General features: G+C 42.3%; 2 protein-coding genes and 1 long non-coding RNA gene across 3 annotated transcripts; all 3 read left to right on the top strand.

Annotated features, from left to right (window-relative positions):
- Positions 1 to 1598: 1598 nt before the first annotated feature.
- On the top strand, positions 1599 to 3398 carry prr18 (proline rich 18). Its single transcript, XM_035172691.2, has one exon. The coding sequence runs from the start codon at positions 1918 to 1920 to the stop codon at positions 2683 to 2685; it is 768 nt and encodes a 255-aa protein (XP_035028582.1). The 5' UTR covers positions 1599 to 1917; the 3' UTR covers positions 2686 to 3398.
- Positions 3399 to 16842: 13444 nt separating this feature from the next.
- On the top strand, positions 16843 to 17102 carry LOC118118623. Its single transcript, XR_004697982.2, has 2 exons — positions 16843 to 16981; positions 17061 to 17102. It is a non-coding gene; the product is annotated as an uncharacterized LOC118118623 (long non-coding RNA).
- A 1422-nt stretch (positions 17103 to 18524) lies between these two features.
- tbxtb (T-box transcription factor Tb) lies at positions 18525 to 21529 on the top strand. The gene is made up of 8 exons (XM_035172916.2): positions 18525 to 18730; positions 18831 to 19095; positions 19235 to 19369; positions 19558 to 19619; positions 19719 to 19780; positions 19885 to 20061; positions 20402 to 20534; positions 20759 to 21529. Exons 1-8 carry the CDS (start codon positions 18525 to 18527, stop codon positions 21027 to 21029), a joined length of 1311 nt encoding a protein of 436 aa, XP_035028807.1. The 3' UTR covers positions 21030 to 21529.
- Positions 21530 to 22617: the final 1088 nt, after the last annotated feature.

The raw sequence follows: 22617 nt of genomic DNA, 5'->3' as shown, positions 1-22617 counted from the left end.
TTCCAACTGTTGCCTCTTCATTACATGTAATCCATTCTTATTTCGGAGAGACATAACAACCGCTGGAATGAAACAAATCTGTGTATCCGGTTCCCCCTCATAATCCAGCTCATTTTACAAAGTTGATCAGAAAGCCTGTCTGTTGGTCAAAATGTCCATGTCATTTTATTCACACATATTAATAACGCAAGTTGTAGGTTGCCCTAAAGTGTAGAATAAACAGGAATATATTTCTGATTAAGTTATCTGTTTTGCAGAGTAATATTCCATTGTAAATTGCTTATTTGAAAGTAAAAACAGGCACAGGCCTCTTACGATTAGTTGTAATATCGTAAGTTTCATCAGACATGAAATTACAATTAGATCTCATTGATATGTCAATAGAAATCAAGTCAGTTACACAAAGCGTAAAATATGAGCATCCTCTGGCAATATCAAATAAACCGTCCGAAAACTATACATTTGCAAGGAAGTATTGATTTTGTCTTCTACCCTACTCTGAGGGAAACAAAATCACACTGAATCAATGGTGGAACTGTCTGGGTGAAAGTGCAGATAACAGCAGAAAGGAAGAGAAATCAATATCGTAGACTATTTGTACATTTCCCCTCACATGTCTCTCATAGGCTGCATGTGGCTGAAAAGAACAACAATGGACCATCTATACACATCAGTTTATTGACATTTGAGACTTTATTGACCCACTGAATGGATAAAAACAGACTGCATGTCATTGTTCCAAGGACGTGTTTTGTTAGTTCAAGGACAGGCAAAGTTATCTTTAAAGCATCAAAGTGCAAACAACATGTTAATGCCACTTCCATGTAGCTGCAGAGGTTTATCTGCTTTATTCATTTAAATTTACTATTAATTTCTTAAAAAATAGACCCAAGTGACCTGGCCCACATCTGAAGCCACTTGTTATATATACAGCTCTGGAAAATATTAAAGAGTCCACTCCAAGATCATAAATTTCTCTGTTTTTAATATTTATAGTTATGTGTTAAAATAAATGGACCATTTTTGTTCTATTCTTTAGACCATCGCTTCCAAACTTTTCAGCCCAAGACGCCAAAAATAAATGTAACCTGCCACCGCCATTATCCCTGGATATGGTTAAAGCAGACAAAGGACACTGATTTCATCGGTGCACACATTTCTCACTTTTTTATTGTTTGTGTGCTGGACATTGTTTGCTGAGATTTTCAGAAACAGCTAATGGTGCAGAGTGAGGTAAGAAAACTCTGTATTCATCCTACCTGGTTTATCTGCAATGAAGATTTTATAGTCAATGTTTTTCATATGATGAAAGGGAATTTGCTTTATTACTGTTCACATCCCCCAGTGCCCTGACTTCTGGTTGGGGAACTGCTGCTCTAAACTAAACATTTCTCTCAAATTTCAAATTCAACACACAATGAAATGGCTTCCATACATGTACATGTAGATTTAAGACAAATCTGGAGTGGTATCTTAATCTTTTTCTGGAGCTGTATGAGTCCATATTAAATGTATCCCCATCTGCTGGCTCCCACAGATCTCTGAAGACAGATCTTGGTTTCAGGCTGATTGTCCATTAAATCAATGTTTGCTGCTGTAAGGAGAGAACAGGAGGCGGATGTGGCTCATCGCTTCAGGAAGTTATTGGCAATTATGAAATGACATCACCACAGTTTTCTTCGTGGCTTTGTTTGGTGCGTGTCCTGCTGGCCACGCCTCCGCACCGCCACGCTCATAAAGCATCCAGGCGGAGTGTGCGCGCACCAGTTGAACTCCAGCCGGCGCAGACAACAGGTGCAGCCTCCCACCACGCCGCTGCAGGATAATGCCCACAGAGCGCCGCTCGTCGCTTTGCGCACGGCTTCCGCACTTTGGACACTTGCACGTTTTTATATCCTGATCACTTCCACGCTCAGAATGCCTTTTCCGCCCATCAGCCTCCCCCAGCGGATCTCCTCTCCTGGCAGGGATCTGTTCGGGAAAAAGAAAGCCAACGCAGTGCCTCCTCAGACTGAGCTCACCAGCAAATCCGGCGGAGACAGAGGGGGGTCGGATAAGGAGAAGCAGTCCAGCTCTTGGACCTCGGCGAACTTAAGGAACTTGGGGCGGAAAGCCCAGCAGGACAAGAGTAAAAGCCAAGCTCAGAAGCCCGGTGTCGGTCAGGAGACTCAGGTTAAGTGCTCCTGGCTCACCGTGCCCAAACCTCAGGACGCATCCGAAGGAGTCAGGCGCTCCAGCTCCATGGACTCCGCCAGACACCTCCACGGCAAAGACGAAGCGAAGAAGGAGATTCAGTTTACCCTCAGTCTCACCCCCGAAGCCATCCTCGTCATCCAAAAGCGTAACCTGGAGAAGCAGATGATGGCGAAGCAGCAGAAGTGCTGCGCCTCCACGGACTTCAGGCACAGGCGGGTGTTCCCGTCCAAAAAGGCGCACGGCCCGACCAAGGGCTGCGCGCCGCTCGCCAAAGCGGAGAGCGCCGAGCAGGACATCACCGCCATCGTGAAAATCTCTCTGTTGAATGACCAGTACAAGTACGACGATGTGGAGTACGAGGAGGAGGACGGAGACGTGGATGAGACGGTTGTCAGGAAATGTAAAGAGTGGCTGAAAGGCGTCGAGAACCCGTCCTCTCTGGGAAAAGTCGAGAAACTTTCTGCACTGCCGCACCTTAAAGGCTGCTGACACCTGACGTTTCAGTTTTGAACTCACAGTGAGGAGATGATGGAGAAATGTGTGCACCGATGGAGGCCTGCTGCTGTGGCATCTTAAAATTGATTCTTGTATACTGGACCTTTGTGGATAAGGGGGGAGGAGCATTATCTACTTGTCTCCAAAGGAATGTCCTCCCGTCTGAGTTATATCCTATAAAAGATGTCACTACCTGAAAAGAATGAGTGGTGTTAAAGAAAGTAGAAATGGAAAAGTGGAACACAATGGAATAAGAGGAAAATTGACAAAAATCCTATATTAAATCTTATTTGCAGCCTGGCTCACCAGACAGTGCTTGTTATGATTCACAGGGACTTTGCTTTGATGCCTACTCAATGTTCTGTTGACGTTTGATTTATACCTTAATATTCTTGTCCTTTGCACATGTTTTTTGTTTTCAGTGGGGCGCCTGTGCAGTTTGCGTGAAAAGGGGGGACGCAAAACCGTCCCTTTGTGTTGGGAGAACAATAAGCTGTCAACAACAGAGCTTTAAATGCGCCTGGTGCTGCTGAAACCAAACTGGACTGTTTGATTTGGTTCCTCTAGTGAGAGGGTGTTATCCTTTGTAGGGATTTATCAGTCATGTACAGTATTTAATATTTACTAAATATTTGTACTGTCAAAACGTTTTCTCAGCTGATGATTTTATGCTGTTTTAAGTAAAAAGAAAATCTTTTTTTAAATTACACAAGTGTCCCTGAGCCTTTTAAATCCTTTCCTTATTTGTTGCGTGCTGCCTCTGAACTAATTTTGCAGTTATTGAGATTTCTTCTGCACTTCCGGCCAGTTCCCAGACAATGTTTTAAAAGCTCTTTGTTGCCACTGTTGCTACCTGAGGCCATGTGGGCATTAGTGCTCTAAGCTTCTTAGATTTCCTGCTAAGCAGGGTTGATCAGTGTAGCCTACACTGTATGGTCCAGGTGCATGATCCCTTCAGGAAATTACTTCCAGCCTGCTTTCTTTTGTCATATAAAAAAAAATGTATGCAGCTACATGAGGTAATAGGGTTGGGACCAAAATGTGCCAGAAATCCATGATTCACAGCAGAGGTGTTCTAACGTGTTCTCACAGAGATCATCCAGACATTCTCCGGAGGGGCTGTATGTGTGAACACAAATGTCTGAGTGAAGGCCTGCAAACATCTTGCGGACTTTCTCGAGCTGGTCCTCTCGTGAAAAGTCTGCTGTAAGTCAGAAGGAGCTGATTTTAGAACACAGCAGGAGATCGTCCGCAGGATTGAACGAGAGCGAGTGGGTGTGTTGATGACATTTCTAACACAAGACAAATGCAAACTCGAATTACCTCACTACGGTTGTATGCCTCCGCCAACCAGTACAGTGTCTGTGTACACTGCATACTTTTCTTTCAGATTCATATAACGTCACTCTGACCTTTAACCTATGAAATGTAATCACTTTATCTTTGAGTCCAAGTGACAACTGATCAAAAGTTGAAGAAATTCCCACAAGCAGTCCTGAGATATCACAATCAAGAGGCCAAAACAGTTTTTCGAGGCTACTTTGATCACCGAAATCCAATCAATGAATCAGTGAGTCCAAGTGAATGTTTGTACCAAATTTGAAGACATTCCCTTAAGGTGATCTTAAGATATCATGTTCAATAAAAACATAAACATACCTCGTGAGGCCACCTTGACCTTTGACCTTTGGCTACCAAAATCAAGTTAAATGATCTTTGAGTCTAAGTGAATGTTTGTGCCAAATGTTAAAGGATTCCTTGATGGCGTTGCAGAGATAACCCCTTCACAAGGTGAAAAATGTGCTTTCTGAGGTCACCATGACCTTGACCTTTGACCTTTGAACACCAAAATCTAATCACATCATCCTTAAGTCCAAGTGAATACTTGTTCCAAATTTGAGGAAATTCCCTCAAGGTATTCTTAAGACATCGTGTTCACAAGAATGAGAACAAACAGAAAGAAAACAAATATCTCAGGATGAAAAAGCAGAGTCACACACGAAGAAGAAATCTACGAAGATGTCAAGAGAGTTTGTGGTGAAAAGGGCCGACGTCAGTGTTGTTGGGCTGTAAACAAAAACATGTGATCTCCACAATGGAATTTATTCGTTATATCCTGCCTCTGCCTGCTGCACCAACCGTCACCTGAACTATCCAGAAATGTCTGTGCTGTTGTGAACGTGTCTGACCGGAGAATCTCCTGCTGCAATGTTCGTACGTGAAGATTAACCTCTGCACAAAGTCCAGACCCAGTTCTCCAGACTCAGGTCATGTCTGAAAACGCTGTTTAGAGTTTGAACCTGACATTTCCATACTCATGTAGATCAGGAAAAATGTTCTATACAGGTTCAATTCAGGGCTTAGAAACAAACCAGTAAAAGATCATTTTAAGCAAAATACCTCCTGCAATACAACACACAAAGTGAAATGAAGTGATAAAGACCCTGACCTCTTTGTTTCTGCCTTCACTTTACTTCACTGATCATTAAACCACTCAAGGGAAACTCAACAATCACATCAAAGCCTCGGACGCTTCGCTCAGGGTCACAAACACAGTTAAAAGTGTGTGTACAGTTTGGATGTTCCCTGCAATAAGCTCTAACTCTGTTTGCATTGTTCTCTGTCACTTGGAAACCAGAGTTGTGGTTTACTTTAACAGCTCGGACAGACGAGTGTGTCGTTTTAAGACAGTGCAGTGCATTAGAAAATCTTGCTCGCCAGCGACTGGTAAGCTCTTTTTGAAAGTTTACAACTTATTCACTCCGGTGACGTTGTCGTTTGATGTTTTGTTGTTATTTGATGCCTAATCATTATTTCCATTTAGAGAGAAATTCCTGATTTCCCTGAAGGCCTTGATTTGTCATGAGATCTGTGAAAGACCTGCATCAGTCACACACACTCCCCTCGACTTTGAAAGAGCACTTATTTCCTGCTGGTGTCAGAAAGGTATTTTTAAATAACCCACACATCAGCACTTTCACGTTTTTGTACTCCTGTTCTACATTTTATTCACAAACAGAAAAAAATGTAGTAATAAATCAGGTGTCAAACATGTGTCCTGGTATAACTAAATATTATGACGGTGCATTTCACTGCAGGTTCTCTCCATCTGAGAATACAGCATCATGTCCTGAATCAATGCTCCCACTCTCTGTCACAAACTGGTTTCATTGTCGCATGCGGCAGGCTGAGATCATGGCTGAGCCCGTACAGTGTGTACCAAGACCCGCTCGGTTCTCCGTGCCTCCCTGATGATGACAATTATCCCCTGCAAGTTGTGTAATCCTCGTCCATTGTGTCATTTCAGTCGTGGCCTTGTTTATGTGCCTCACTCTGGTATTCATTACTATCTGAATTAGGCCTGACGTCAGCATGGTTACAAGTAGAAACACTTTCTCTTTGTTTCTTTATATTAGATCCCTGCTGCAGATCTCTATGTTTTCATTACCCAGCTGGAAACTGTTTCTGTTTACACCCACAGCCTCTCGTGTCTTTCATGTCTTACTCCCTTAACAGGAGTGAAAAGGAAATGTCTGCAGGCTTGTGTCCACCTCACCGCAGTGTCATGATCACAGTCTGGAGGAGTGACGTGCTGCAGCATTATCCTCCACTGACTTACGGTGGCAGCGAGGCACAGATGGATGCTGCCTTGAGCCCGTCACTGACACTGTGCACAGAACAGAGAGAGAGAGAGAGAGAGAGAGAGAGAGCAAAAAGATCTGCAGGTCGTCTTCTCTGCGCCACCACAGCATCACTGTGGCAACAGAAACTGATCAATCCTGCGTGTCCTGTAGCTCTTGTGAGAAAAGACAAAACAGACACTTCCTGAACAGACTCGGGCCATAAACTCTGGTAATGTGGTCATTCATTGGCGGCCTGTTAGGAAGGAGACATTTCCCAGGGACAGGGCGACCTCAGAGTGGAGACAGATCACAGAGTACGGTGCTCCCATAAAACATCAAGCTCAATGTTTTATTCTCCATCTTAAGGGTTATAAAGTGAGAATGGAGCTCAGGGTTTTTCTGAAGTCAATCTGCTTTGACGTGCATCATTCTACTCCCATAAATCTTGTTCTTTTGTAACATGCTTCACATTTTACATTTATTTTCATCTTATATTCTTCTCTTTGCTGGGATACATCTATACCTCAAGATGTAGTAGTGAAACCTGTCCCTGAAAGTCCCCTCTGTAATATCCTTATATTGTCATTCTTCATCGTACTGAGATTACAGGCATTCAATAAAGAGCAGAAGATGAGGCAAGGTGAGGGATTTGTAGGAGAGGAGGTGGGTTTTTATTAATCCTGCGTATTTCCTTCTGGGCCTCTTTTTTTAAGCATTGCAGGAACACACAGTCAGGCTGTTGTGTGGGAGGATGCTCTCGGCAGACGAGAGGGATTACCAGAAATGCATTCTTTTTTTAATCTTCACTCAGGCGAGCTGACGGATTCTCTCCAAAACCAGCTAAACTGTTTTTCTCCCCCCCCCCTGTTGATAGGCAGGGGATGAAGTGACAGTTGATCCCTGGAGGAGGAAGAAGGGGGTGCAGGACTGCAGCTCAGACCCAGAGGCCAGAGTCCGGCGTCAGGCTCAGCTGGAGCAGGTTGATACATATTATATTTGTACTAACACAAAGAAACAATAACACAATCTATAATGTGATTATGTCATTATTTGTAATCAATTCTGACACTCTGCTCTCTGCCTTCACACTTAAGTAACACTTCCTTTCACCTTATTTCCCATCAGTTCCTTCAACGTCTCCTTTTGGTTTTATCCTCCAGCGCCATCTAGAGGCATACGGGAACATGCACCGTCTCAGAGATGCTCTGTCTTGTCGCTACGCTGCTCTGCTCAAAGACAAGGTCCACTCACAGAGAATGCTGCTGCAGCAGAGAGACCAGAAGCTCAGGGCAAAGTCAGAGCACGAATCAAAGCAGGTAAATCATTAGGAAACTTTATTCACGTCTTGTGCAGCGACAGACATTCACATATAAAGGTTTCAAATGAAAAGTAAGTTGTTATTATCTGTAGTGCTATATTTTTCTCCAGTTTGTTATGCCTACAAAATGTATCACACCATAATCAAAGTAAAAGCATTTTAATTTAAAACAACCAGGCCCAGGGTTCTGTGTCATAATTATTTTGGGTTATTTTATTCAACAAGTTCACTTAGAAATATGAACTATATGAGTGCAATATAAACTAAAGCTCTTATAAGTAGATTTGGACACGAGGCCCTTGAATAACACACAGAACAGATTAGAAAGGTGCTCAGTGCAGCTCATACCTCTGTCAGAGTCCTTTTAAAAGAGAGTCCTCTTCCAGCTGCACCAAATGTCACACACTCATAGATATCATTCACCTAACTCTACCTAGATTTTCTCATCTAGCTCAATGAATTATTCCCTTGAGAAATCGGGGAAAATGTTGAAAAACACCCTATCTCACTGTCAAAGTGATAACAATAAATTATTGATCTTCCCCCTGATCTGGATCCACACCCCAGGAATTCTTCCCTGACCCACATACTTCCTCCAAGTTTTGTGGCAATCGGTACAGGTGTGGAAACATAACCTCCTTTGTGGAGTTAATCAGGTCAAACCCATCTGACATAAATAAATGAGAGATTTCTCGCCTGGTTGGTTATCCAGTCTTAACACTTTACACCAGGGGTCAGTAAGTGTTCACACATCAGGAGGAAGGACAGGGGGGAGTAGATGCATCTAGAGTAGATGCATCTTCCCAACAGTAACAGAGGGCTTGCAGACTTACACGAGCTTGTATTAATACTCACATGGCAAATAAAATGACTCACACACAAAAGAATGTGTTCTGTGCACTATGAGACCAGAGATGTAGTTAAGGCGCTACGCAAACACACAATAACAGGGGTCTGCTTCATTTAGAGCTGAATGAAAATACGGTTGGTGTTGTTGTCACTACCCAAAGGCCAGACTGCCACTAGTTAGTGTGGAAAAAACACATTTCTACTGGAATCCATGCGGAGCTCGATTCATTGAGATGAATAGTATTTGACTCTAAATTTGCGTTGTTCATGTGGTGAGTTAATGAGGCTTCACTTCATCACATCATGATGCTCAAACCAAACAACCCAGCACAGTTGTTTTACACAGTTTATTTCCTTCATGTGTTGACAGTTTTAAATGTCATTTTGGGGGATTTACACCAATGTTGAATTTACATTTGTAACTAGAGTAAGAACATTTTGAAGTAAACCATAACAGTGAGTGGTCAGATATTTTGCTGCAGGACCCACAGGCCACTATCTCTGCAATAAACTGAATCTCTGCTCTAACACACAACAACACAGAACCTACAACACCTTCACTTTTATTCCTGGAGTAAAATACACATCTCCAACATGATAATAGAACTTAATCCTGTCATTCTTAATGTCCTGCACATTATCAGCAATACACTCAAACCCTGTTCATCATTCTGACTATATTAGTAACTATCGTATGAATTTGCTTTAGTCAAACATTAACTTGCTGGTTCCAGTCTGGACATATTAATTGGATCATGATCTGATAGGACAGACGTGTAATGAATTCAATTCAGGCTCGATTAAATATCGACACCAAGCCTGATTTTCAAGGTTGACGTTTTTGGAAATCATTAATTTCCATATTTCAATTTCTGGGCCAAACATTATGGAAAAATATTATGATTTGTCCACTTTCTTTTCTCCGACGCACCTGTCACTTGTCACTGACAAAAATCCCTTGCAATAGAAATGCAAGGGATTTTTCTGTTCTGATGTCCCAGTTTCTAAAATCAAATTTTGGCCTGACTTGAAATTTAAAATCCACGACGGACACATTTAGTTTTAAAACTGGGAACTTGAACTTTCTTTCTAAATCTGTGAATTCTTAAAAAATACTTAAACTCTTGAACACTCTTCTTTCTTTTGTTCTTTCTTAATTTTTCTTTCTGCATATTTCTCCTTCCGCTGTGATTGACTTTTTTTGTCTCTGTCCTAAGTGGGTGTGAAAAGAGCAATAAGCTTCAGAGAGGAGGGGGTCTAACATGAGAGAGATCCTGTCTTATCTTCCCCTCCTATAAAAGCTGAGCTCCTTCAGGAGGCTGTAATTGTCCCCTCTAATGACTTGCACTTGGGATGGGGGGGATGAAGACACAGCACAATAAAGGACTTTAGAGACCCTCCACTTGGAATCCTTTGCTTCAAGTTGCTGAGCAAATTTTCCTTAACTGGGATGGAGCGGCTCGGCCACAGACATGGCGGTGAGGCAGGACCAAAGCAGAGGCAACAACACCTGCTGGGGCCTAATTGGTCCTTGCTGCAGTTGAATGACTTCCTGTGGCTGTGTGTTTACTTCTCATTTGTTGTGTGTGCTCTGGTTCCCAGCCCCTGAAACAAGGGAGGCTCACTTTAAGATCTCTATTCCCTCATTTCCTGTCTCTGACCGTCTGTCTGCCGCCGTCTCTTCTCTTCTCCGCTCAGAAACAAAAGAAGCTGGCCGTCTCCAAGCTGCAGCACAATGACTCGTATCTCAGGTCTCTCCCTAAAACCAGCTACTACCAGGTAGATCACCGAAAGTGTCATAACACCAAAAGCAAAATGTCTCATTCCTCATTATAACATTCATCAAAACACTCTTTTCTGAGATCTTTGACCTGCAGAAGCAATTAGTGGAGCGTGGGCGTCTGAGAACCCACCACGAGTTGGTGGCCTTTTACACGTGCATCAAGTATAACAGTCCCCCATCACAGCTACAGAGAAGTCTGCAGGATGTCCAGAAAAAGAGTTAAGTTTCAGCTCCATTAACAAAACTTTAGATTGTCTTCATCTTAGATCTGCAGTACGTGGAAAGACTATTCATGTGATGTTATGATGTCTTAATGTTAACAGTGCTGGAAAGCAGGTCTGCAGCGGATTTGACGTCTCAAAGCAAGACGTCAGAAAAAAAACACCCCTGCACTGCTGAGGATAGAGAAGAGGAGGATGACGTTTGCTGTCCCAGGTTGTGTTTATCTACGCTTCAATAAGTCTGCATTTATTTTTAACCAGATTCTGTATGGACCACTATGAATATTCATAATTTTTCCTCCTGCAAAAACATATTTCAGTGGCTACGTTTATCAAGTAGATAAATAAATGTAAATAATTGTAGCTTCAAACCATGTATGAACCCGTACATACATGGTTTTTGAGGAGATTAAATGTTCATCATTGTTAAACAGATGTTAATGAAAGGCTTATAGTATATTCACTCTATTTGAGGACCTCTAGTAGATCTGGGGTTTTACATTTCAAAGGTTTAGGTTTTGGAGATGGCACTCAGCTGCAGAGGCCTCTGGTCTCAACTCTGGATCTTTGTTTGCGCTGCCTTCGAGTGCAAACACAGACTCCACTGGAGGCCTGTTTAGCACGCACCCTTCTGCAGGAGAGAGCTGAGTACTCACGTAGAAGTGAGAGGGCCAAACACCGATCTGACCTCTGTGCTGCGCAGCCTCGTCACCCACTGGGACGCTCCGCTCCGACTCTCGCAAACATCATCTGGGGGGGGGGGAATGTCGTAATTATGTCCACTACAACAAAGATATAGCAATTTGGCCGGTGGTGTCACTTCATGCCAGCACTGTGAGCAGATGTTAAAATGTTTGGAGAGTTTCTTTTCTTTTAAAGCTTTATGGGCTTCCAGGCAAACAGAGCTCCATTTGCGGAAAGTGGAGAGATAATGTGAGAGCCTGTTTGTGGTTCCACTCATCATTAGTTATGTGCTTTAAGTATTCTACCTGCTATAAAAACAATATTATTTAGCTTTAGGACCTTTATTGAGGATAAAACTTCAGCTGATGCGTAATTGACATTGTCTTTTAGGTCATTAACTTACACATACACAAAAAGCTACACATTTCCATCAAGACTGACGCTTCTAGCTCCATTTTTCTCCTAAAATCAACTGATATTTCAACTTCTCACAGAGCTTGAAATAAAATTTTCAGCCCTTTTTCAAATTTAAACTTTCAGCACTTCCTTTTTTATCTGCTAACTCCGCTTAATTTCACTTTAAATACTACTTCAAGTGTCCCAAAATTTAAACTATTTAAACCCTCTTTTCCATATATAATCTTTTTTATTTGAAGACCTTCAAACAATGATTTAGAAACCTTTCCTGCATGGCTGGGCTGTTTATTGTGTCTCTATATCCAATAACACAACAACAGGCAATTACATTCAGGCAAAGTTTAAAATACACAATTCAGAATTATTCTGTGCCACTGTTTTTTGTTTTAATGTGAAGAAATTAAACTCAGAATGAGGTTTTTTCAGATCCGCTTTCACTGTTTGCACCTGTTCTCCTCAGCCTCTGTGTCCTATGTGTTTACATGCTGTGAATGTATAACAGAACAGTGTCATACTGTTAATTAGGGCTGAGCGGTGTTTAGTAGGAGCATGTATGATGTTAGTACGAGGCTGCCACTGTGAAGCTGCACATTGGCTTGGGGACATTAGGAGCTTGGTAAGAAGGCGAGTGAAGACCTGCGCCGACAAGTCTTCCATCAGTGTGAAATCGCACCACTCCACAGACAAACATGGAGACAGAAGCTCACCCCTCCACCCACCGCACACCCAGCCCGCCTGTGCCATGAACGCATTCCCCGCCTCCATGAGAAATACCCAAAATAAAAGCAATTAGAGCTGAAGCCAAAATATGGAGTTGGAAAAAACCTTGGCTATTTTCTATATAAGTAATGAGCAAATTTCTCCAATCTGTCCTGTTTGAGGCTATTTATACGTTTATTATTAGCTGCTGTGATTTATTGGAAAGTGGAGGCTATAATTCTCTATATTTGTGGCCATCTGGTCATAGTCCCGTCAACATGTTGAATTTCACAAGTAAGCAGTACCGATCAGCAAAATTAAATTTACCAGAACGTACCACGTCTATTACTATAAATTGACCTCAATGAGTAGAAATTGAACATAAGACGGGGCTGGAGCTAACGCTTCCTATTTTGTAGGAACCTGCAGGGCAACATCTTTGAAGAGTAATTGGAGTTTTCCACATTCAAGCTTCTACAGCGCCACCTGTCAACACGTCAGCACTAATAGTGTGCATGTATGAGTGCAGAGGTTCTCCTCCTCATTCCTGCCACCTGCATCCTGCACAGCACATGGGGTTTGTATAGATCTGCTACCTGCTGCACTGTCCTGTGAGTAAACGCTGCCTTGCTCAGGACACCTCCCTGCAGCCAGTTTGCACCCAGCAGACAAAGTGTGTTGTCACCCGAGTGTGCAGTGTTATCGGCTGTGAGCAGCACCACAATATGGCTGCTCCTGTGAAGTAGCACACCGTTAGGAATATATTAACAAGCCGACATTTTGTGTGCAGGTCACATATCAAGGCAGCAAGAAAGCTGATAAACGGGTTTTTACACAGTTGTGAGGGGATGACACCGTTTTCTTTGAGACTAACTTACTACAAATGTGTGTGTGTGTGTGTGTGTGTGTGTGTGTGTGTGTGTGTGTGTGTGTGTGTGTGTGTGTGTGTGTGTGTGTGTGTGTGTGTGTGTGTAGGTTGTTAGAGCAATGGTCTGGTCCAGGAGAGAGTTCGACTGAGCTGATCTTCGGGGGCAGCCAGGAGAAGGATGCAATTGAGCCAGTGTTTCCCAAGGTCGGTGTCAAAACCACAGGGGCAGTAATCCCACTTAACAAGGCCAGTGAGAGGCAAACACACCTGGAGCAGTGTTCACTCAACTGCCTCTTTAAACCCACCCTGATCAGCAGTGACATGGATCGATGTGGGATTAAAAGTGTTTCCTTTGTATCTAGTTTGGCCTCCTCTCATTCTGCAGTTTTGGTGGTGCAGTCATTCAAACTGTTGCATCGCAGCCGGCTAGGGCCTTTTGTGTAAAATTTGCATGTGTGGGTGTTCTCTGAGTTTTCTGACATCCTTTTTCAGTCCAAAGACATACAGGGTGGGTTAATTAGAGACTTAACTTGCTTCTAGTGAAGTGAGTTTTGGCGTGTATGGTTGTTTGTCTCTCTGTGATAGACTGGAGGGCGACCTGGGTGTACCCCGCATCTCGCCCAGTGTCAGCTGGGATTGGTTTTAGCCCCCCATGACCCTCAAAAAATAAGACATAAACTGTGTCTCAATTTTAGGGGCCTCATCCTTTGTGACAGACAAATGTGTCATCATTGGCAGCTGAGACACGTCCCCCCCAATGTTTTAATGAATAATAATAATAAAACTGTCGACAAGCAAAAAAGCACGACCATCCAAAATAGTCACTATGAAACTTTGAACGATTAAGGAATTATGGTGCAGCCCATATACTGTTTCTGGCCGCTCTGCATGCGGTTTGTCCAATATCCCTTTTCCACCATCGCGAACCAGGTTCCAGTTCCGGACAGGTGCTAGTGCTGGTTCACAGTTGCTTTTCCACAGGCCAGTGCCGTTCAAAGAGCCACGTCATGACATCACTGTTAACGTCTGTATACGGCTCTGCTCTCCCAGCTAATGCTAGCACTAACTTTATTATTACATTACATTATTATTAATGTAACTTTAAGCACAACAAAAACAGCGGCGGATGCATCGTATTTTAATGAGTGTCGCTTGTGGCTTTGCTTTTCTATTTTCGAGCATACACCTCATTCACCTCGTGTTAGTAATGAGTTGTGAGATTTTGGTCCCCCCCAAAGGTTCACTTCATGACTACAGCCTTGGCAAGATGGCAGCATTTTTGGCTTCATTCATGGATAGTGGGAGGAAGCGGAGACTTCATCTTTATATCAGTCTATTGAAAAAGCGATATAGCTTACATCAAATAAAGTGGGGGCCACTCTTGTCTCTGTGCAGGAATTATCAAGATGCCATCAGCCACCAGGTCTTAGCTTAGCATTTATTGCAAATCTTTACAACGATAGCAATGATGAAGGGAGAGGCTGGAAAAGAAAAGTCAGATGCGAGATGAGGTTATGCTCAGGTGCTGAGCTGAGCACATACGGACAAGCACGCAGGACTCATTTTTCCTCTCACCTCTGTGTCAAATTGGGCCTGAGCAAACAGAGGATGAGCCTGGGTGGAGGGAGAGCAGTGGAAGGCAAACAGAAGTCAGACAGGACTGGTAAAAACATTACTCACTGCAGCTTTTTGAGTTGACGTCTCAGATTCACCGCGGCCAGAGAGGCCTGACACCCCTGTCCAGCTTTGAGTGTTTGTGAGGCACCTATAGTACATACTGTACGTACGAGTTGGAATGTGGTGAAGTCAGGGGACCACAACCTTCATAACATATATGTCCTGAGTTTGTTATATTGTTCTGATAAGTATAATGTACTTTTATTTTTAACATGGTTATCTTTTCATTATCTGAGTGATAGGTTAATTGTCCTGACGCAGGCTGCATCTTCACTTATTAGTTCCTGAAAGAATAAAGTTAAGGTAGAAAATGTAAATATCTATATTCTAAGATCTTGTTTGTCTTGAGCCACAAATCTACTTTTTTATTTCCCTGACATTAACATGGAGGAATCACAAGGTGTTAGCTCAACTCTATGGTCATTTACATGGCTATGTTCAAGTAATATGTTGTAACATTATATTGTATATGTAAGAGTTTAGATTTTGCAAATCCATCTACACTCATAAGCTATATTATCAGGCACATTATACCTTTGTGCTGCATAGTTGATTTAACAAAACTGAGTCCATAGCATGTTATACAAAATGGTGAGCAGGAACATAAAGTGATTTATGTTGATCGGGATTGGATTGATCTGTGATCGTCCTTTAATCTTTAAAAAGAAGCAGAGTGAATACATGCTTGTATGTGTTTACTTGACTTGCACCTGCATTTTACCCTTTGATGGAAGAGGCAATGGGCTGGGAGATCTATTGCTACCATAGAGCAATAACGTTAATTCACAGTGCTGCAGTCTCCCATCAGGAAGTGGCCAAGTGGGACAGTCAGCAGTGGGTGGGGTGTTGGAGAAGTAGAGAAAGGCACCAAACGGGACACTAGGACTGTGGGAAATAACACTGGCTATGACACCTCTGACTTTTACACCAGTGGTTATCTCAGCTCATACCCAGGGGTGTCTCATTTTAAATTACTTGACGATTAATGGACACGGAAATGATAAATGAATGTAATATGTGCCACCTTTAGATGAAAGCCCCCACATTTGCAACTCTGCAGCCCAACATTATGAGGAACTTCCGAAGCAAGATGCCTGATCTGGTAGGTCAGCGGTCAACGTAGCCTCTTTTGGTGACAGTGTGTGGTTTCCCACACACTGACACATGACAATACTTCACTTTTTTTCTCGAACCAGACACCTGAGATTCCTGAGCAGAGCACGAGAGCAGAGATTTACTTGAGACGGCTGAGACAAATGCATCGTCTTTGCTTGACCAACATGGCTTTTTCCCAAAGGTTGGTATTGTAGCAAAGTCCTGAGATTGTATCCCCTTTCTATGAGTTTGAATTGGATTTTTTGAGTACGGTTCAGTGAGGAGACAGAAGATCAGGAGCGTCGTCAAAAAGTCTTTCAACTGCTCTTTAAACTGAGTGGGGTTTGTTTTTCTCTGCTTGCTGTGAACTCTGGTCCAGACTGTTGGATAGAGAGAGAGACTCACTGTGCTGGCAGGAGGAGAAAGGCGTCCAAGATTTGGTTAGTAACCCAAACCAGCCACAACACAACACAACACCACAGGGCGCTATGGAAGCTAACACATAGCTGTCACACGCTATCTGCCATTTAATGTTTGTAAGCTTTATATTTTATTTGTTTTGGAAGCCGCCATGGAAACAGGTCACACCGAATATAATTACCTGCATACAGTGGTTATTTGTGAGCGTGACGCTGATGCACCACATCACCACCTATCTGGATGTAAATGAGTTCATGTGTTTTCTTAATAGGTTTTTTCTGCTCTTGTTCTTCCATAGGTTCTTCCAGGTATTAACCCCAAACAAGGGAAAACAAGCCAAACCAACCAGCCACCTCTCTGTGGCCTGAAACAGCCAACAAGTGTCCAGAAAACCTCCATGTCCCCAACAGCTGAACAGAATGACCCTGTCCAGGTGCATGAAAACAAATATTCTAAACCTTGTTTTTTTATTTGTTTGTTGGAGACAGAGGAGTGATTCTCACTTGGCATGTTTCATGGTGTTTTCTTGGCAGCCTCTGTTGTTTTGAGACTCTGGTTTTGGACACAGCAGTGTGCTGCCGGAAAACTCCTGATCCCTTATCCATATAGGATGTGTGTCAACAAAAGCACATACAGGTAAAATGATTTCTTACAGTGAGGTAATTTTTCTAAAGATTTATTTTTTAATATATATATATTTTTCTTCTCACTTTAGATCCTCGACCGTGGGTTTAAACTGTGGAGGAACTACACAGAAGACAAAGATCATTGAAGAAATCAGCACCTTTTTATCAGGAATATGTCCCGTTTTTGTCCATGTCGTGATTAACCCATATTACACACTTTTATACTGTCATACAAACATATTACATACTAAAATAGCAACTATCTGTATCTATCTATTTTTGTATATTTTAAAAATTCTTATGTCATCTCTTTCATTGGTTTTGGCACAATTTACACAGTAAAGACCTAATGCGTGTGTGAGTTATCTAAAATAAAAGTATCGCTTTAACAACATGTAAAGTATATAAACACAAACTACACCTCTTTAAAACCGTTTTTAAAGAGTGATTATGATGTGTAATTTATATTTCAATGTGTGACTACAATGTGTTTTTTTGTTATATTTATTTTTATCTTATTTTCCTTGGCTTTCCCTGCAAGTGTCTGAGCATTGTTAAAAGTGCTATATAAATAAAATGTACAATTATTATTTACATAATATTAGCTATTATTATTATTTGTATTAAACAAGTTGATGATAATTTATGGCCAGCAGTTTGTTCTATTTATTGACACTTTAATGGCTGTTTTTTTTCCATAACATATTATCACATTTTATGTATAAAATCACAAGACAGGAATTATCTAAGAACAATCCAATGAAAAAACCTAAACCAACACTGCTTTAGTGTGTCTCAATACTTCCTGACTTACCTTGTCTGAGTTATTCTAACCTAACCACATTGGATTGACTCATAACTTTTTTTAATCAGTAAAACCATTCCCCATAGATTTGAGAAAACCTCAAACAATCAGCAGTAAATGGTTTATTTGTTGGTCACTATTTTAAGATTTAAATGAAGATGTTGTTTGAGAATTTAAAGTTGCAGGACAGTGCATGCAGAGACACTCATAATAAACAGCAGTGGCCATGTTCATCTTGAAATGAGCTATGTCACCCAGATGTGTTATCAATAGTGTTTTGGAAAGTGCTCGATGGCACAAGAAATAAACTTGCTGAAGTGAGATTAGAGACAAATGTAATCCTTGCGGCACTGAAGGAGGACCAGGGACAGTCAGACTAGTGGTTTAGCTTCTGCAGGTGTGACTTTGATCTAAGTGTCAATATTTACAGGTTGATGTAATAAAGTAGGTTCAACTGCTCCATTCACTTCTCTGTCATCCTGTGGACCGCAGTGATATGGCCGCTCCCAGCCAATCAGCAACAAGCCCGCAAAGATCAAAGAGGAGACGAGCCAACCACCTCTGCTCCAAACACCCATCCTGACATGGAGCTCCCTCTTCTCTCTATATATTCGGACAGTGAACGTCCTCGGATAAGGATTTGTTTCTGTGGAGACACAAGAAGAAGATAGAGACAGAGGCAGATTTATTTTTTATTTCTAACTGACCTCGAGATCACAAATATTTCGCCCTGGAGCTGTTGGACAGGATGGCCTCAGGCGCTGGTGAGTGCCCCGGGAAGGCCAGCAATTACCGGGTGGACCACCTCCTCAGTGCGGTGGAGAGTGAGCTGCAGGCCGGCAGCGAGAAGGGCGACCCCACGGAGAGGGAGCTGAAGGTGACCCTGGATGAGAACGAGCTTTGGCAGAAATTTAAGGATCTTACAAATGAAATGATAGTGACGAAGAACGGCAGGTAAGCACGAGGAAAGATATCACATCTTGACAAACATACTGAGCACCACACTTTGAATATAATGTGTGTTACTTTTACTCTGTTATTTTTTTTCATCAAGGCGCATGTTTCCTGTGCTGAAAGTCAACGTGTCCGGGTTGGACCCGAACGCCATGTATTCTTTTTTGCTGGACTTTGTGTCTGCGGACAACCACAGGTGGAAATACGTGAACGGGGAGTGGGTCCCCGGAGGGAAGCCTGAGCCTCAGACTCCCAGCTGCGTGTACATCCACCCAGACTCCCCAAACTTCGGAGCGCACTGGATGAAAGCTCCGGTCTCCTGTAGTAAAGTGAAACTCACCAACAAACTCAACGGAGGCGGTCAGGTGAGGAGACGAGTTGTACTTTTTTTTTGGCAGGTTTCTTTCAGATAATGTTTGATTTCTTAATAAAAATCGAAATGAAAAATATAACTCGATAATACGAAATAACAATGTCTATGTGTTCTAATGCGCTGTTTTTCAGATTATGTTAAATTCCTTACACAAATACGAGCCACGCATCCACATCGTGCGCGTCGGAGGCCCGAGGAGGATGATCACCAGCCACTCTTTCCCAGAGACACAGTTCATTGCAGTGACAGCATACCAAAACGAAGAGGTTGGTAGTATTATGACATTTTTATAAACACGCATATTCAAAAATACTTCTTCTATAACAACGATGTTTCTTGCATGTGCGTAAATGATGTGCGTAATTTTACGCACGCTTTGAATTTGGATCTTAAGTGAGTTTAATGATGCCAACACTATCCTGATTATTTTTTGTCGTTTATTTTGTGGTTTTAGGTAACTGCTCTTAAAATAAAGTACAATCCTTTTGCCAAGGCCTTCCTGGATTCAAAGGAGAGGTAAGACTACATGTGAAGTAGTTTGCAGGATGAGAGAAACAAATTGAGTCTAACAATCTGTCTAATAGAACTAAATTATGTCTTATTGTATTTTTGCAGAAGTGATACCAGAGACATCAGAGAAGATGCCAATGAAAACCAACAAACAACTTACTCTCAATGTAAGTGTACACTATAATTTATCCCCAATTTGTCATGTTTTTCAGACAGGTAATTTATATAGAGCTCAAATGGTCCCATCATGTCTGTTCTCTTGTGGAGCCAGTAGGTGGCTGGTTTATTCCTGGCACAGGCTCCCTCTGCCCTCCTGCCAGTCCCCATGGCCAGTTTGGGGGTCCCATCTCCCTTTCACCATCCCACGGCTGTGAACGCTACTCCACCCTGAGGAACCACCGCTCTGCCCCGTACACCAGCCGGTACGCCCATCGGACCAACTCGCCCAGTGAGTGCCCTCCTCCACCTTTCACCTTCATGCATTCAGGAATCACACCACTTCCTCCCCGGCTATTAACAAGAAACGCAAACAAATGTTGCAGAGTGAGGAATGTTGTGCATTCCTCTGGCTTTTGTGTGAGTGGAGCCACAGAGCTGTAAATGGCTTGGCTTCAGAAGAGGAATGTACGGCCAGAAGATTCACACCTTTGACTGTCATAGCTGCTGCTATCAGAGATACAAATCTGAGAAACAACTGGTGTAGTGATAGAGGGTTTGGTTTCTGACGAACACATTTGAAACCACTTGTGACCTGTACGCCTCCGTAACCCCAATGCTTCTGTTTGCAGCTGGGTACTCCGATAACTCATCAGCTTGTCTGTCCATGCTCTCAAACCATGATAACTGGTCCAGTCTGCAGATGCCATCACACTCCAGCATGATGCCCATGGCCCACAATTCAACCTCTGGTGCCAACTCTAGGTTTGTGTAATCTCTCTTTATTTATTTTCATTGCTTCAACTCAACATTAAAAACAGTTAGGAACCATACACAAGAAAAAAATAAGAAAATGCCTTTATTCCTAAATGGATGCAGTGTCCATCTCTTCACCAATGTTTCTGTTTTAAACTTGTTGTTGTACGTACCTGAAAAAATATTCCAAGAATAGATGAGTGAGATGTTTTCCTGTCCATCTCTCTGCACAGTCAGTACACCAGCTTGTGGTCAGTGAGTAACTCACCCCTGACCCCCGTGTCCCAGAATGGAGACTTAAACAACAGCCTGACATCCCAGGTCCTGCGAGGGTCCAGCAACTACTACCCAGGCCTGGCTCACTCAGTCACAGTGCCCTCCTCTGGCTCTTCCATGTATGACAGCGGCGCAGCCACAGATGTGCATGACACAGCTCAGTATGACGCCTCTCCACACGCGCGAATCCCATCATCCTGGACCCCTGTCACACCTCCGTCCCTTTGATGGGAGGGTGCTGGGATAGAGATGTTTTCAGGGAGCTTGAATTAATCTAAGATCTTTTCAATCAAACAAATATCCACTTTTCTGTTGGTCAAATAAAAATAGAGTTCTTGAAGTGAAAGGTTTACTTTATAATGTTATAAAACACGTACAGTTTACATATGTATTATAATTCAATATTTCATATAAAGTATATATTTTTGGTTGATTTTCCACCATATGTTGATGTTCAGCAGAGCAGCAAAAAGTAAATTTTAATATTTGTGACCAAAAAACATTTGAACCTGCTTATATTAAGCAAAAATCCATGATATTCACAGAATTAAGCAAAAAAACATATACAGCTGAAAATGTAAACATTGTTTATAGTGTAAATGAGAAAGCAATTGAGGATTAACATGTAAATAGAATGATGAAGCTTTTTGTGCTTCCATGACCCTGTTTGAGTTCTTATGTTCCAGATGATTTTAATGATTAAATCAGAAAAGAAAATGTAAATACTCTGCTACACAGATGATTCTCTATTTTCCATGTCATTAAAAACAACATGTCAAGGTCTCTTGTTTGGCTGATTTTAAGACCATGTGCTTCACTTCCTGTTGCTCATTGCTCACTACACTGGTCTGCATCTAGTTTTCAAGTTGTCATAATTCATCCACTTTGTTCACAGTGTTTGTTCCTTTTCCTATGGATTGGAATCAGTGCCGCACTGTTCTCATTGTGCACGTTTAAGATTTACTACAGTTCACAAAGTCAGGTCCAGGGGCCTTCAGTGTTCGTCTAAATTAAGTCCCCAACAACTTAACGGACAGTTTGGTGTGAGGGTTCTTGGTTTCCTTGGGAGATAAAACTGGGTCCGTAGATGTTTAAGTCCATCACCAGTTTGCTGAATGTGCCGCCTACAGCCCCAAAATACAAAAGACCCACTCAGAAATCCTCCCAAAATGTCTCTCTTTGTCATGAACAAGCAGAAAGCTGTTTGAGATCAAATGAGCTGCACGCTGTTGCTTTTCTCTCCAGCAGCCAATGCTAAAATATAATTAGAAAATGCCCTTAAAAACTTGAAATCCATTTTATTTTTCATTTAAAACAGATTATTACAGTTTTGCAAAAAGTAAGAATCAGTGATGTTATCTATGGAGTCAAAGTGTCGGCTAACTCCTCATCCTGCTGCTCACTGTTTGAGGGTAGAGCTACTGAAAGGGGGAGTTTTGCACACATGGGTGAGGAAATACATCTGAAGGATGGGGGGGGGCTGTGGCTGCTGTGACTGTGTAGACTGTGTGTGGATGTCAGGGTGAGAGCCCCCAGAGAAAAACCGTCAACTTTAACCCTCTCACCCTGCTCCCATTCACTTCCCTGACACGAGGGCAGTTCTCTCCTGGAGGATACTGGTCACACATGATCATCGCTCATGTCAGGGATCTTGTGAAAGTTCACTTCACTGTGTTTACTCAGAGAGGTAGCATCTCATGTCACACTCACTTAACTCACTTTGAGCCCAATGTTCTCTTTATGCTTAGAAATCTATACAACATTATTCCACAAACACATTTTGTTGTATATGCTTGTGTCTACATAATTTCTACAT

This window comes from Hippoglossus stenolepis, chromosome 12 (assembly GCF_022539355.2).
Source record: "Hippoglossus stenolepis isolate QCI-W04-F060 chromosome 12, HSTE1.2, whole genome shotgun sequence".
In the NCBI taxonomy this organism is placed as follows: domain Eukaryota; kingdom Metazoa; phylum Chordata; class Actinopteri; order Pleuronectiformes; family Pleuronectidae; genus Hippoglossus; species Hippoglossus stenolepis.
The sequence above is the reverse complement of the archived record's forward strand: the minus strand, read 5'-3'. Positions and strand labels throughout refer to the sequence as shown.